Raw genomic sequence first — 16,318 nt, forward strand, 5'->3', positions numbered from 1 at the left:
GCCCCACTCCATAGGGTCAGCCCCTGCACAACAGCTCCTCCACTGTAGTCACAGCCAGTCCTCACAACCAATCAGCCTCACAACCAATCAACCAATCAGTTCCTCCCATTGATGTTCAAATAGCAACCAAGGTTCAACCATAATAGGAGAGCACACACAACCCACACAAGGTCCACACCCAGCTCAAGTGATTAGGCAGACTGTGCCACTGGGCCCCACAGGACACCTACTACATAAGGCCACTCTACTAAGACCAGGAGACCTAGAAGCTTTACCTAATACATAGAAGCAAAAACAGGGAAGCAGCAAAATGGGGAGACAAAGAAACATATTCCAAATACAAAGAACAGAACAAAGCTCAGAAAAAGAACTAAATAAAATGGAGACAAGCAATCTATCAGACGCAGAGTTCAAAACACTGGTTATAAGGATGCTCAGTGATCTCAGGGAGGACTTCAACAAAGAGATAGGAAATATAAAAATGGAGATGGAAAACATGAAAAGACAGTCAGAAATAAAGAATACAGCAACTGAAATAAAGAATACATTAGAGGGAATCAACAACACATTCGATGAAGTAGAGTATCAAATTGGTGATTTAGAAGATGAGGTAGCAGAAAACACCCAATCAGAATAGCAAAAAGAAGAAAGAATTAAAAAAAAAAAAATGAGGCTAGTTTACGGGGTTTCTGGGACAACATCAAGCATACCAACATTCACATCATAGGGACACCAGAAGAAAAGAGAGAGCAAGGTTGAAAACCTATTTGAAGAAATAATGGCAGAAAACTTTCCTAACCTGGCAAAGGAAATAGACATACAAGCCCAGGAAGTGCAGGGAGTCCCAAACAAGATGAACCCAAAGAGGCCCACACCAAGACACATCAGAATTAAAATGGCAAAGTTAAAGACAAAGAGAATTTTAAAAGCAGCAAGAGAAAAGAAGTTAGTTACCTATATGGGAGCTCCCATAAGACTCGCAGTGATTTCTCAACAGAAACTTTGTAGGCCAGAGGGGATTGGCAGGAAATACTCAAAGTGATGAAAAGCAAGGACCTACAGCCAAGATTGCTCTACCCAGCAAAGCTATCATTTAGAAACAAAGGATAGCTATAGATCTTCCCAGACAAAAAAAGCTAAAGGGGTTCATCACCACCAAGCCAGTACTACAAGACACGTTAAAGGGATTTCTTTAAGAAGTAAAAGAAAATAAAAATATTTTAAAAATATGAATAATAAAATGGCAATAACTATATATCTATCAACAATTACTTTAAATGTAAATGGATTAAATGATCCAATCAAAAGACACAGGGTGGGAGTGGCCGGTTAGCTCAGTTGGTTAGAGCGTGGTGCCGTTAACAGCAAGGTTGCCAGTTTGATCCCCATATGAGCCACTGTGAGCTGAGCCCACCACAACTAAATTGAAACAACTACTTGACTTGGAGCTGATGGGTCCTGGAAAAACACACTTACATTAAGTTAAAAAAAAAAAAAAAAAAAAAAAGGAAAAGGGGGCGGCCAGTTTGCTCAATGGTTAGAGCATGGTGCTCATAACACTAAGGTTGCCGGTTTGCTTCCCACATGGGCCAGTGAGCTGGGCCCTCCCCAACTAGATTGAAAACAATGACTTGATCTGAAGCTGAGCTGCACCCTCAGCTCAGCTTGGAAAAAGAACAGATTGGAAAAAGAACAATGACTTGACATGGAGCTGTCCTGGAAAAACACACTGTTCCTCAATATTCCCCAATTTAAAAAAAATTTTTTTTAAAGATACAGGGTGGCTAAATTGATAAGAAAACAAGACCCTTACATATGCTCCCTATAAGAGACTCACTTCAGATTGAAAGATACACTCAGATTGAAAGTAAGGGATGGAAAAAGATATTTCATGAAAATGGAAATGAAAAAAAGGCTGGAGTAGCAATACTTATACCAGACAAAATAAATGTTAAAACAAAGGCTATAACAAGAGACAAAAAAGGGCCCAGTAATCCCACTTCTGGGTATTTATCTGAAGAAACCCAAAACAGTAATTTGAAAAGACATATGCATGTATATGTTCATTGCCACAATATTTACAATAACCAAGATATGGAAGTAACCTAAGTGTCCATCAATAATTGAATGGGTAAAGAAGAAGTGGTACATATATGCAGTGGAACATTACTCAGCCATTAAAAAGAATGAAGTCTTGCCATCTGCAACAACATGGATGAACCTAGAGGGTATTATGCTGAGTGAAATAAGTCAGACAGAAAAAAGACAAATACTGTATGATTTCACTTATATGTGGAATCTAAAAAACAAAATAAATGAACAAGCAAAATAGAAATAAATGCATAGATACTGAGAACATTTTGATGGTTGCCAGATGGGATAGGGTTGGGGAACGGGGGAGGAGGGGAAGGGATTAATAGGCACCGATTGGTAGTTACAAAATAGTCATGGGGATGTAAAGTACAGCATAAGGACTATAGTCAATAATACTGTAATAGCCATGTATAGTGTCAGATGGGTACTAGATTTATTGGGATGATCACTTCATAAGTTATATAAATGTGCAATCACTATGTTGTACACCTGAAACTAATATAATATCATATGTCAACCGTAATTGAAAAATTCTAAAAATTATTTTTAAAAAATCCCACTGAGATTTTAATAGCTGTTGTATTAAATCCATAGATCGATCACTTTGGGGAGAATTGATATCTTTATTATGTTGAGTTTCCAATCCATAACCACAGTATGTCTCTCCATTTATTTAGGTTTTCTTTGATTTCTTTCATCAGCATTTCTAGTTTTCAGCATACAGATCTTATACATATTTTGTTAGATTTATACCTAAGTATTTCATTTTGGGGGAAACATTGTATATGATATTTAAAAACAATTTTGCTTTCCAGTTGTTCATTGTTTGCATACAGAAATACAATTGATTTTTTTTAATCCTTTTTTTTTTAATCGGGGAAGGGGAACAGGACTTTATTGGGGAACAGTGTGTACTTCCAGGACTTTTTTTTTTTTCCCCAAGTCAAGTTGTTGTCCTTTCAATCTTAGTTGTGGAGGGTGCCGTTCAGCTTTCAAGTTGTCCTTTCAGTCTTAGTTGTGGAGGGCGCAGCTCAGTTCCGGGTCCAGTTGCCCTTGCGAGTTGCAGGGGGCACAGCCCACCATCCCTTGCGGGAGTTGAACCGGCAACCTTGTGGTTGAGAGGACGCGCTCCAACCAACTGAGCCATCTGGAAGGCAGCTCAACTCAAGGTGCCGTGTTCAATCTTAGTTGCAGGGGGCGCTGCCCACCATCCTTTGCGGGATTCGAGGAATTGAACTGGCAACCTTGTGGTTGAGAGCCCACTGGCCCATGTGGGAATCGAACCGGCAGCCTTCTGAGTTAGAAGCATGGAGCTCCAACTACCTGAGCCACCGGGCCGGCCCTACAATTGATTTTTGTGTGTTTACCTTGTATCCTGCAACTCAATAGTTCTAAGAATCTTTTATAGATTCCCTGGAATTTATTATATTGACAGTCGTGTCATCTGTGAATAGAAACAGTTGTGTTTCTTTCTTTCTAATCTGAATGGTTTTTATGATTTTTTCTTGTTTATTATACTTGCTAAGACTTCTAATACTATGTTGGGTAAGAGTGGTGAGACTAGGCATTCTTGCCTTTTTCCTGATCTTAGGGGGAAAGCATTCAATATTTCACCGTTAATTATTATGTGAGCTATAGGATTTTTGTAGATGCTTCTTATTAAGTGAAGGAAGTTTCTATCCTAGTTTGTTGAGAATTTTTATCATGAGCAGATGTCATATTTTGTCAAATGCTTTTTCTGCATGTATTGATAATGATCATGTGTTTTTTCTCTTTAGACTGATAATATGGTGGATTATATCAAATGATTTTAAAATATTGAACTAGATTTGTATTCCCAGCATAAAGGAGTATCTTTTAAAATTTTCATGCAGCTGGTACATACCAAAATGATTCATTTGTATGAGTACATTCACTTCCAGGAAAGTATCAGAAAGTCTAGAGCATTCCTATGGTGTTGCAATGAAAGACCTGAACTCTTGGCACTGATGCTGTAACTGTGAGTTCCCTACTGACTCCCACTTGTCAAAGGTCCTTCATTTATGGTCAAAGTTTGAGGACATCCTATTTCTAAATTACAAAGTCATCAGTATAATTTGGTATCAAAATAAGAATGGCGTCAGGATGTATAAGTATACCTAGCATCCAGCACAGTATCTAGCACATAGTAAGTACTCAACATACATAACTATATGAATGAATGAATTCATGTTACTCTTGCTAACTGACTAAGAGGTGTTATTTTAGGACATATGAATAATGAAATACTTTGTAAATACTTTATAAATAATTCAAAAGTTTTAATTATATTTGAATAGGTAGTGGCTAATGACTTAATAATTTTCTTCAAATGAAACAAAAATACTACATGGTGAAGACCTTATTAAAAGATACTAGATCTTCCTTATAGTAGAATTCTAATTTATCTATGTGAAAGAAAATAGAAAATTACCATTAAGGAAACACCACAGTAATAATTGTAAATAAAATCCACTAACAGGTGTTAAAGTTAGTGGGTGAAAGTCTGTAAACCATGTAATGGGATTTACATATTTCCAAAGTATCTTTCTCAAGCTATTTAATTACTCCACTACTTTACAGTAGAGAATGTGGGAGAAATCATCTGAACCAAGTGATCAATGCTATCGTCACTTACAGTAGTAAGATGTACGGAGATCACAAATCCTGTGATATGGTGGTGCAGTGAGAAGGACACAACCTCATTTCTATAATATTCTCACCAAAAATGTATAACCTTACTGTAATCATGAGAAAACCTAAGACAACCCCAAACTGGGGGACATTTGACAAAATAACTGATCTATCAATACTCTTCCAAAGGGTCAAAGTCAAGAAAGACAAGTAAAGACTGAGGAACTATTACAGATTGCAGGACTAAGGAAAAAGAACAACTAAATGGATGTGGGACTCTGGATAGAATCCTGGAACAGAAAAAAGAAATTAGTGGGAAAACTAATGAGATTCAAATAAAGTCTTTAATTTAGTTCATTTCTAATGTTAATTTCCTGATTCTGATAATTATGTTACGACAATATAAAATGTTAACATTAGGGGAACCTAGGTAAGGGGTATATGAGAAGTCCCTATTATTTTTGTAACTTTTCTGTAAGTCTAAAATAAGTTCAAAATTTAAAAAGTGTTTAAGGTATTGGAAAGTTTGGAAACTTGGTTTCCCTTCTATTTCTCCATAGCCTAAGCTTAACTGAGACTGTACAACTTAGTTCTCAGGCTGTTACCAAGTAATTCTCTTACCTTCCCTGTATCGGTAAGTTATTTGAAACCCTCCATTTCAAAAGACTCACGTTTCATGCTACATGTTGCTTACCAAAAGTAAATAGGGGCTAAGTTATTTAACATTATACTGGAATTCATAGGCAATGTATTAAAGCAAGAAAAGGAAATATAAGGATTATACAGGATGAAAATAAAACTTTATTATTCATAGAATTATTTTTTGTGTAGAGAATTCAAAAGAATCTACAGGTAAATTAATAGAATTAACACAATTTGATCAAGGTTGCTGGATACAAGATCAATATATCAAAATCACTTGTATTCCTATGTACCTGCAGGAAAGAGAAAATGGAAAAAAAATTAAAGGTACCATTTACAAAAGCATAACAAAATGAATTAAGTTCTAATGAAACTAAGATGTGCAAGACCTCTAAAGAGAAACGACATAACTTTACTTAGTAATATTAACCAGGACCTAAATTAATTGAAATATAGCATATTCATGGGTTAGAAGACTAAATATTTTTAAATTTCAGTTCTTTCAAAATAGATTTATAGAATCATTAGAATCTCAATGTAAACCTGAACAGGACTTTTTAATGAAACATTATAAGCAGACTCTAAAATGTATGTAAGTGCCAAGAATAGCCAAATTCTCTTGAAGAATAACATAGGCGGACTTGGTCCTCCAGTTATCAAGACTTAATATAAAGTTATAATAATATTTAAGATAATGTCCAGCCAAAGTAAAAAGAAAAGATAAACATTCATATATGCATATATTGAAATACACAGAAGGCAAATGAGCAATCTCATGCAACTCACCACAACGTAGATGACTCTTATAATATTAAGCAAAAGAAGCAGAAATAAAAAATTATATACAGTATAACTCCATTAATATAAATAAAGTTCACAGAGGGCTGAGCTAAACTATATTGTTTAGAGATACGTACAGTAGTGGTAAAACTGTAAAGAAAAGCAAAGAAATGATCACAAATGCAAAATAAGGAATACTTCTGTGGGGAGAAATGGAGTTGTGATAAAAAACCTGTGTGATGGTAACATGGGTGTTTGTTTTATAAATATTTACTAAACTCAACACCTATTTTAATGTATTTTCTATGTGTATATTTCATAATAAAAATGGGGATTACTAAATTAGTTACTAAAAAAAAGTAATTAAAATAGTGTGGTATTGCAGTGATTGACAATTAGGCCAATAGAACAGAAAAGAGTCACATACATGAGTTACATGGTTAATGTCAGATGTGTCACTATAGAAACGGACTTTTTAATAAATTATGTGAATGAATTGGATTCTTATATGAAAAAACAATTTTTATACTCTACCTCACACCATACACAGAAATCTATTCCCGGTAGATGAAAGATCTAAACTTAAATCTATAATATATACACTACAAGGTAAAAGGTAAAACAATAAAGATTTTTTGGAATAACATAGGAGAATATCTTCATGATCTTGAGGTGGGAAATGATTTCTTACACAAGACACAAAAAGCATTAACCTAAAAGGAAAAGACTGATAAATTGAATTAAGTAAAAGTTAAGAACTTTTGTTCATTCAAACACACCATGAGAATTGGAGAGTGGGAGCAGCCGGATGGTTCAGTTGGTTAGAGTGCGAGCTTTGAACAGCAGGGTTGCCTGTTCGATTCCCATATGGGCCAGTGAGCTGCATCCTCCACAACTACATTGAAGACAACAAGCTGCCGCCGAGCTGCCAGAGGGGTAGTTGGATGGCTCTGTTGGTTAGAGTGTGAGCTTTCAACAACAAGGTTACCAGGTCAATTCCTACATGGGATGATGGGCTGTGCCCCCTGCAACTAAGATTGAAAACGGTGACTGGACTTGGAGCTGAGCTGCGCCCTCCACAATTAAATTAAAGGACTAGGACTTGGAGCTGATGGGCCCTGGAAAAACACACTGTTCCCCAATGTAAAAAAAAAATTGGAAAGCCAACCACAGAACGGGAGAGATCTCTATAATAATATACACAACAAAAGACTTAAATCTATAATATATACACTACAAATCTGTAAGGAAACAATAAGGTTGATCAACATTATTTGTAATCAATGAAGTGAAAATTGAAATTAAAATGAGTTACGCTCTAACTCATACACACTAAAATTAAAAGTCTAATAATAGTATCTGTGCTAATACAGATGTGCACAGTGGGAACTGTCGTACAATGTTGGAGGGAGGGTAAATGGACAACCATTTGGAAAACAGTTTGACATTTTCTGGTAAATGGCCCGGTAACACTTCAGGGTATATTATCTCAAGGAACTTCTAAATCTATGCACCAGGAGACCTGTGTATAAAAATATTCTTACCAGTATTGTTCATAACAGCCCCAAACTGGAAACAAAGACAGGAGACTATGCAAGCCTGGAGACAGAGAATGCGGAAGTAGCTGCCTAGGATCCTGAAGGCTTTTTAGTTCTGGTTCTTGTGCCTTTTGTACTCTTAATCAATTTCCTATTTTGCTTAAGCCAATTTGAGCAGGTTTTCTGTTTCTTGTAATCAATAGAGATTTGCTTAGAAAAAAATGTGGAAGGGGAACCTGTAAATTACAAAAGACTTCAGAGACATATCAATCAATATGAAGACCTTATTTGAGTCCTGATGTAAGCACAAACAGTGTAAACGAAAGCACATCATATAATAGCAAATTATTTTTTTTAATCACCCCAAAACACACTATATTGGCTTAGAGTCTCTCATGAGGTTTCAGTCAAGCTGTCATTCTCAGAGGATCAGTTTCCAAGTTCACGTATGTATTTGCTGGCACGCCTGGTTTTCTTGCCATGTGGGCCTCTCCATGGACTGCCTGAGTATCCTTACAACATGGCAGCTGGCATGTGTGGGACCCAATACAATATGAAAATGCAGATCCCCTAGTTCAAAAATCATTCAGAATTTCAAGATGGTCAGAGTAGAAAATGAAGCCAAGTGTGGAGGTTACTTAGCGCAGGACTCTATGTGACTGCATAGGTCACATGCCTTTGAAGCCAACTCTGGCGGCCGTTGACCTGAATGAAAGAGAGAGCCAGAGAGCAATCAAAACAGAAGCCACAGTCTTCTTGCAACCTAATCTCAAAAATGATATTTGATCATTTTTGTTGCAGTCTATTTATCAGAAGCAAGTGACAAGATCCATCCCACACTTAAGAGGTGGGGATCACACATGGGCATGAATTCCAATTACCCATTGCAGATCATTTAGAGATTCTCTGCCACAACCACCATTTATGAGCTAAGCAGGGAAATGTGAACACAGACTGGATATTTGATAATGTTAAAGAACCATTATTAAGTTCTTAGGTATGGTGATGATACTGTAGTTAAATGAAAAGAGGGTCTTCTTTTAAAAATACATACTGAAATATCTACAGATGAAATGATTTAATGTCTTGGATCTGCTTCAAAATCATATGGAGTGGGAGAGGAAGTAGGGGCATAAATGAAACAAGATTGGCCATGAATTGACCATTGTTGAAGTGGGTGATGGGTACATGGGAGTTCATTATACTCTGTTTTTGTATATGTTTGAACAAAAGCTTTGCTTATCTAAGACAATACATTGGTTCACTGGACTCATAACTGAATTCAGATGAGCACGCAGGTATGATATAAGTTGAGCGCTTCTGGGCAGGAGACATCAAAGGAATGACATCATGCATGTTAATCCATTTGCTTCAAAATTTTCTAATTCTCATGGTGCTTTTTAGAAAAGAAAGTAAGTATTAAAGAAGGAGCTAAAGAAAAAGATGAGAGTGATTAGCATATGGAAGAGAAACAGCACATACCAACCTGGAGACAAGTCAGTTAAGTGTGATTTTTGCCTTATTCTCCAGCTTTATCTCCAGTCCTGGAGAATTACCGGGATCTTGTACCAAGGCGTGGGGTGGAAGTGAGGCTGCTTCTGAGCAGTTGGAATGAGAGGTCTTATTGCTGTGATGTTTGCTTCCTACGATTGGCGTGAAGACCTCCCCGTGAAAGGTGTTTAAGTCTATGATTTAGATCTGAGGTGTAAAAGCATGTGGTACAATAGGGTAAGAAGCTAGGAATCAAAGGAGATAATAAAAGGTACTAATTAAAGGCTGTATGCCAAGGGATACTATTACCATACTCAGCTGTATACATAGATCATTTTTATTTTAAATATTCTTTATAGCTTTTATTTAAGGTGACTTTTAAAAGCCAGGCTACCCCTTCTTACTTAAATCATCTTGCTTTTCAGTCCTGACGTTAAGTTTGCTGGCAAGGCAACTGATTCCTCCTCTCAATGTCTCATATGCAGCTTTCTGTTCTACGGCAATTTATGTAATTTTTGGATCATGTCATCAAATGTCCATTGGTGAGTTCAGTGCTGGAACCACAGAAGGTGGATGAAGTCCTCGCCTCAGTTATTTACTTATTGCTAAGTAACCCAACTTAAAGCTATGTTTAAGGTAGAAAGAAAGGAGACAGAACATGGACGGACATTCTATCCAGAGGGTTAGTGTTCCGATTTCAGAAATTGAACACTTCTAGTGTGTCATTATTAATGTCACCACCAGATAAACAGGTCAGTACACTGTTTCCCAGAGGAATTAAAGGACAGAAGTACTTTCTTTGGTGAAATTACCACACACTGGGATCTGACTGCCCTCAACCAGTAATGATGTTGCCAACACTCCTAGAGTGGGTCCATCTTTCAGCGGGACCCATAATAACCAAACTCTGAGGGTCTGAGTTATAATAATCATGTCAGTTTATTAATTTACAGTGAGAAAATGCTGTCATAGTGATCAAAGCACTCAAATCCATGGGACCAGCACTTTCTTTCTCAGACTCCAAACTCCACCTACTACTTTATAATTAGAAATGACTGTTCCAGGCACCAAACTAGTTAAAGGTCATATAATCAGCACATTTCCTTCACTGAGATGAACCTGCTAGAAATCAAATCACAAAACGCCCCAACAGTCTTGGAAAGGCATTGCCATTCACTCAATGAAGAGCCTTTTCCTGGGCTTCCCTACACAACCCACACTGATAATTCTGACTGACACACTGTTGCTCCAGGTGTATTTGTGTGTTCAGCCTGGTTGCCACATTTTTCTTGATGTGGTGTGCTACTCTGCCTTTTGTAAGGACAATATCACACATCTTTACTAAGATCCATTAGGTGTTGATTTACATTTGAACATTGAGAGACAATTTTATTCCCGTATTTCCAAGTTCCTGGGGGCACATCACAATTATTTCCAAATACTGATAGAAAGGACTATTACAGTTTTGTTTCTGTTAGGTAATTTTAAATTAAGATTTGCCTTTGCTCCTATATAGATGTTGATATGAGGACTAAATGAATTTATGTTTGAAACAGGTTCAGCTCAGTGTCATTTTGCACCTAGTAAATCCTTTGTAAGTGTTGGGTATTACAAGCATTAGGTATTCTCATCCTTATTATTGATTAGCTTTGTTTTCTAATACTTCAACCACCGTCTCACTTTTCACCCTCTCTGAGAACAAGCACAGTGGTCGTACCTGATAAACATTTACAGTCAATTTCTCTTTGAATCCCACTTCATCAGCCCACAATTAAAGAGGTTAATACCTGGACCACCAAGATCTAAATTCTGTGAGTTGGTCGCAGTTTGTGGAGCCAGAGTTTTTTTCCTGCTCTTTCTTACTTCTCAATGGCCACTTTAAAATAAGAATAGTTCTTCTGATCAAGGACAAAATAACATCAGCCATGCCTTGATTTTGTCAGTATCTGTCAGTTTACCTGGACCTAAAACCTCACTTTCTGTCTACACATCTTTTTTACTAGGTCCCTTCTTCCTTGTGAGTGCTCTGATGATCAATGTCCTGAAGTTGTACCCATTCAACAGTGGCCACCTGATCATGGGAACTTTCATCAAAGATGACTTTTCTAACCCCTTATTCTATGTGGCCTATAACAGATCCTTGAGTGTGGTGGCATCCACGACTTTTCTGGCTGGGATTATTCAGGTAGGATCTGAGTCTCGGAACCTCCGAAGAAGAAATAAAATAAATAAATAAATAAATAAATAAATAAATAAATAAATAAATAAATTGGGGCTACCGATGTTACCATTTCTTTAATTGCTCCTGTTATCCATTATGAGATATCTGGAACTTCGGTGATTTATTTTTGGAAAACTTCTGGGATGTGTGGTTAGGACGTCTCCTCAGTGACAAAACTTCTCCCTTGTCGGAAATCATCCACCATTGATTTAGATGAGATCTTGATTATTCTCACCAGTCCCTTCTCTAAGATTAAAGAAGAGTCCTGGAGACTGTGGTCTAGAGTTCTACTCATGATTTTGTGCTTTGAAATTTTTCTTTATATTCTTTCAACAAGAGTAGCACTGATAGGCTCACATGCTATATTTGGGGTTAGTAAGCATAAGAGTCAGACCTGGAATCTTTTTTCTGGAATGACAGGTCCACTGCTAAAGTACAGTAATTTCAATTATTAAAATTTCAAAACTTATTTTTGTCAATGTCATTAATTTTTACTGAGAGTCTACCATCTGAAGCTTTACCCACTGAAATAAAGTCACATATTCCAGACTTATTTCTCTTTCTTTTTAACTAAACCACTCTCTAGCTAATGTCACTGATCTCCTCTGGGGCCATCTTACATTAGGTAAGGATTTATTGGGAGCCTACAAAGACAGGCTATCATTGAGGGCTGACCCCAGCCCTGATATTTGCCAGCTCTATGAAAATACTTAAATTATCTTACCTTTGTGGGCCTTAGTTTTCAAATGCATAAAATGGGAATCATAATATTTGTTTTGTAGGGTTCTTATGAGGATAAAGTGAGAGAATGCATGCAAAACACTCAGCCCAGAGCCTGTCACTTAGTAAGCATCAATAAATTATAATTACTAGGTACAGAGAAATGAATTTGGCACTTTAACAGAGATCAAAAATTTAAAAAGATATAATTCCTGTAGTTTAAAAAAATCAATCTTGTAGAAGACAAAATTACAGGCAAAAGTCAGTAACCTATTAATTATCTAAGTGGCCTTGGGCATGTCCTGTTCCCTCCTTTGAGCCTCACTTTTTCATTTAATAAAGGAGGAGACATTCCATTTCTAGGAAGATGGAATAGATGTACTTTTCTCTATTCCTCCTGCTAAGTACAACTTGAAACCTTGGAACATTATATATAAAACAAATGTAAGAAGACTCTGAAAGGTGGAGAGAAGAAGGCAAACTAGTTTGAAACCTTAGGACACAAGGAACAACACAGTGGTTCCCTGGGTTTTCTTTTTGCTTCATATTTCTCAGTGTGAAGAAACCAGAAATCAAAAATGCCAACAGGTGCAGACAAAAAATAAAGCTCCAACAGAAGTCTGTACTTTATAGCCACAGGACCAAGAAAGGCTAGCAAGAGTAAAGACATTTACACAATAACTGATTTACTCCAGACAAACACCAAGAAAAACCAGAACTGTGGTGTCACTGCAATTCATGCCAGTGAAGGCCAAGTGGGAAACCTAGACTTCCACCCTCACCAGCTGTAATGAGGTACCCACCCCAACTGGGGTTTTGTCAAAAAAGGAGAGAAGGCCAAATAGAGAGGACTTTCATCCCCACTGGACAGTAATGAGATACCCTTCCTACTTATTGCTGGGGTTGTGTCAGAGAAGTTGTGAGGAGGCTGGTCTTTCACCACCACACAGCAGTAATTAGGACAACTCCCCTCTGCTGTGGTATAATTAGAGGCCATATTGGGAGAAGTAAAGGCATTCCTGTTTCTCCCAGCCAGGATAGTATCAGTGGAGGCCTAGTGGGGAGCCAGAACTTACACCCCAGCAATAATGAAGAGTCCCGACTACCTCAGGTGTCGGTGGAGGCTGAAAGGAGAACCGAGACTTTCACCAGGCAATCACAAGGTGGCACCCTCTCCTTCCCTTAACAGCACTTGTCAAAATATGCTAGCTAAAACAGAAAGTTTAAATAAGATCCAAAGTCTCATAGCATAGTACCCAAATGTATAATTAAATTGAAAACCACTTGTCATACCAAGAACCAGGAAAATTTCAACTTGAATGAAAAAAGAAAAAAGAATCAATAAAAAGATGCCAATACTGAGATGACAGTGATGTTAAAATTATCTGGAAAGATTTTAAAATAGCCACCCTAATAATGCTTCAGCAAGCAATTATGAATATGTCTGAAATAACTAAAAAAAAACTATTGTCATCAAATAAATAGAAAATATAAGGAAGAACCAAAATGGAAATTTTAGAACTGAAAAAATATAATAAACAAAATTATAAATTTGAAGAAAGGGCTCATCAGCAGAAGAGAGGAGACAAATAAAAGAATCAATGAAGTTTAAGAAAGAACAATAGAAATTACCCAATCTGAACATCAGAGAGAAAATAGACTGAAAAAAAAATTAACAGTGCCTCAGGGACAAGTGGGAATATAACAAAAGATCTAGCATTTGTGTTGTAAGAGTCCAGAAAGAGAAGGAAAAATACGGGACTGAATTACTTGAAGAAATAATAGCTGAAAATTCCCCAACCTTGGCAAAAAGATACAATCCTATGGCTTCAAGAAGCTGAGAAAATCCCAAAGAAGATAAATCCTTAGAAATCCACACCATGACAAGCCATAGTCAAACTTCTGAAAACTAAAGATAATTTTTAAAAAATATTGAAAGCACTTTACCTACAGGGGGGAAAACAGTTCAAATGACAGCAGATTTCTTACTAGAAACCATGGAAGCCAGAAGGAAGTGGCACAATTTTTTCATTCACTGAAAGAAAAGAACTGTCAATCCCAAATTGTATACCCAGTGAAAATATCCTTTGAGGATGAAGGGGAAGTCAAATGAAGGAAAATTAAGGGAATTTGTTACAAACACACCTACCACAAAAAGAATGACTGAAGAAAGTTCTCTAAAAAGAAAGGTAAAGATAAAAGAAGGAATCTTGAAATATCAGGAAGGAAGAAAGAACAATGGAAAGAGTAAAAATATGGATGAATATGATAGATTTTTCTTGTCCACTTGCTTTTTCTAAATTATGTTTGATGGTTGAAGCAAAATTATAACACTGATCTGATTCAAAATGCATATTAAAAAATTATTTAAAACAATTCTTTTATAAACAAACATAAAGGAAAGTATGGTATCTATACTTTGCTTGAATTGGTAAAATGTTGACACCATCAGACTGTAATATTATGTATATATAATGTAATGCTTAGGGCAAGCACTAAATAAGCTATATACAAAGATACACTCAAAAACACTATGGATAAATGAAAATGGAATTCTAAAAATGTTCCAGTAGCCCACAGAAGTCAGGAAACAGAAAAAGAGAAATGAACAACAGAATAAACAAAAAAATGGCAAACTTAAGCCCTAACATACCAACACTTACATTAAAAATAGACATTGACATATTTAAAATATGCTGTCTACAAGAAACATCAAAAATGATATGAACAGGTTGAAAGTAAAAGAATGGAAAGATATAACATGCAAATATGAATCCAAGGAAAGCAGGATTGACTATATTAATATTAGATAAAGTAACTTCAGAGCCAAGAAAATTACCAGAGATCGAGAGAGACATTATATAATGATTTAAAAAAATCACTCTATCAAGAGGACATAGCAATCCTAAGTATGTATGCACCAAACAACAGAGTTACAAAATATGTGAAGCAAAAACTAATAGAACTGAAAGGAGTAATAGACAAATCCACAGTTGTAGTTTGAGACTTCAACACCCCTCTCTTATTAATTGATAAAACAACTACACAGAAAATCAGCAAGGAAATAAAACTCAACAACACTATCAACTAATGGGATTTAAGAGACATTTACAGAACACTCCATCTAATAACAGCAGAACACACATTCTTTTCAAAGACCCATGAAACAGATACCAAGATAAACCATATCCTGTGCCATAAAACTAACCTCAATAAATTTAAACAGGGGCCAGTCCAGTGGCTCAGGCAGTTGGAGCTCCGTGCTTCTAACACCAACGGCTGCCGGTTCGATTCCCACATGGGCCAGTGAGCTCTCCACCACAAGGTTGCTGGTTGGACTCCTCCACTCCCGCAAGAGATGGTGGACTGCGCCCCCTGCAACTAACAATGGCAACTGGACCTGGAGCTGAGCTGCGCCCTCCACAACTAAGATTAAAAGGACAACAACTTGACTTGGAAAAAGTCTTGGAAGTACACACTGTTCCCCAATAAAATCTTGTTCCACTTCCCCAATAAAATCTTTAAAGAAATAAAATAATAAGATAAAAATAAATTTAAACAAATTGATATCAGTCTGTTCTTTGACCATACTAGAATCAAACTAGAACGCAATAACAGAATGTTAACTGGAAAATCTCCTAACATTTGGATACTAAACAACACACTTCTAAATAACCTATAGGTTGAAGAGGAAGTCTTAAGGAAATTTTTTTAAATGCATTAGGGTAAATGAAAATAAAACATACTAAAATTTGTGAGGCACAGCTAAAGCAGTGCTGAGAAGGAAATTTATAGCACTAAAATGCATACAATAGAAGAAAGAAAAAGTCACAAATTAATAATCTAAGCTCCCACTGCAAGAATCTAGGAAAACAAGAGCAAATTAGATCAAAAACAAGCAGAAGGAAGGAAATAATGAAGAACAAAAATGAATAGAGTTGAAAATAAGAAAGTTTACATATTGATGATTCCTATGTAAAATTCCTGAAGTGACAAAATTATAGAAATGGAGAACGTATTGTTGCCAGGGGTTAAGGATGAGGGTGGAGGTAGGAGGATGGAAGTTGAGAGTAGGGATGGGAAGTGAGAGGCAAGTAGAGGTTGGCTATAAAAGGACAACAGGAGGGATTCTTGTGGTGATGGAATTATTTTTATATCTTGGTGTATCAATGTCAATATC

General features: G+C 36.5%; 1 protein-coding gene across 1 annotated transcript in view; it reads left to right on the plus strand.

The window, feature by feature from the left end:
* SLC26A8 (solute carrier family 26 member 8) overlaps positions 1–16,318 on the plus strand; it is a 79,110-nt gene that overhangs the window by 19,849 nt on the left and 42,943 nt on the right. The window contains exons 4-5 of the mRNA XM_081030691.1: positions 9,683–9,739; positions 11,201–11,382. Coding sequence (XP_080886817.1) covers positions 9,683–9,739; positions 11,201–11,382 — 239 coding nt within the window. The remainder of the gene's footprint in view (positions 1–9,682; positions 9,740–11,200; positions 11,383–16,318) is intronic.

The sequence above is a fragment of the Rhinolophus hipposideros genome, assembly GCF_964194185.1.
Source record: "Rhinolophus hipposideros genome assembly, chromosome: 3".
In the NCBI taxonomy this organism is placed as follows: domain Eukaryota; kingdom Metazoa; phylum Chordata; class Mammalia; order Chiroptera; family Rhinolophidae; genus Rhinolophus; species Rhinolophus hipposideros.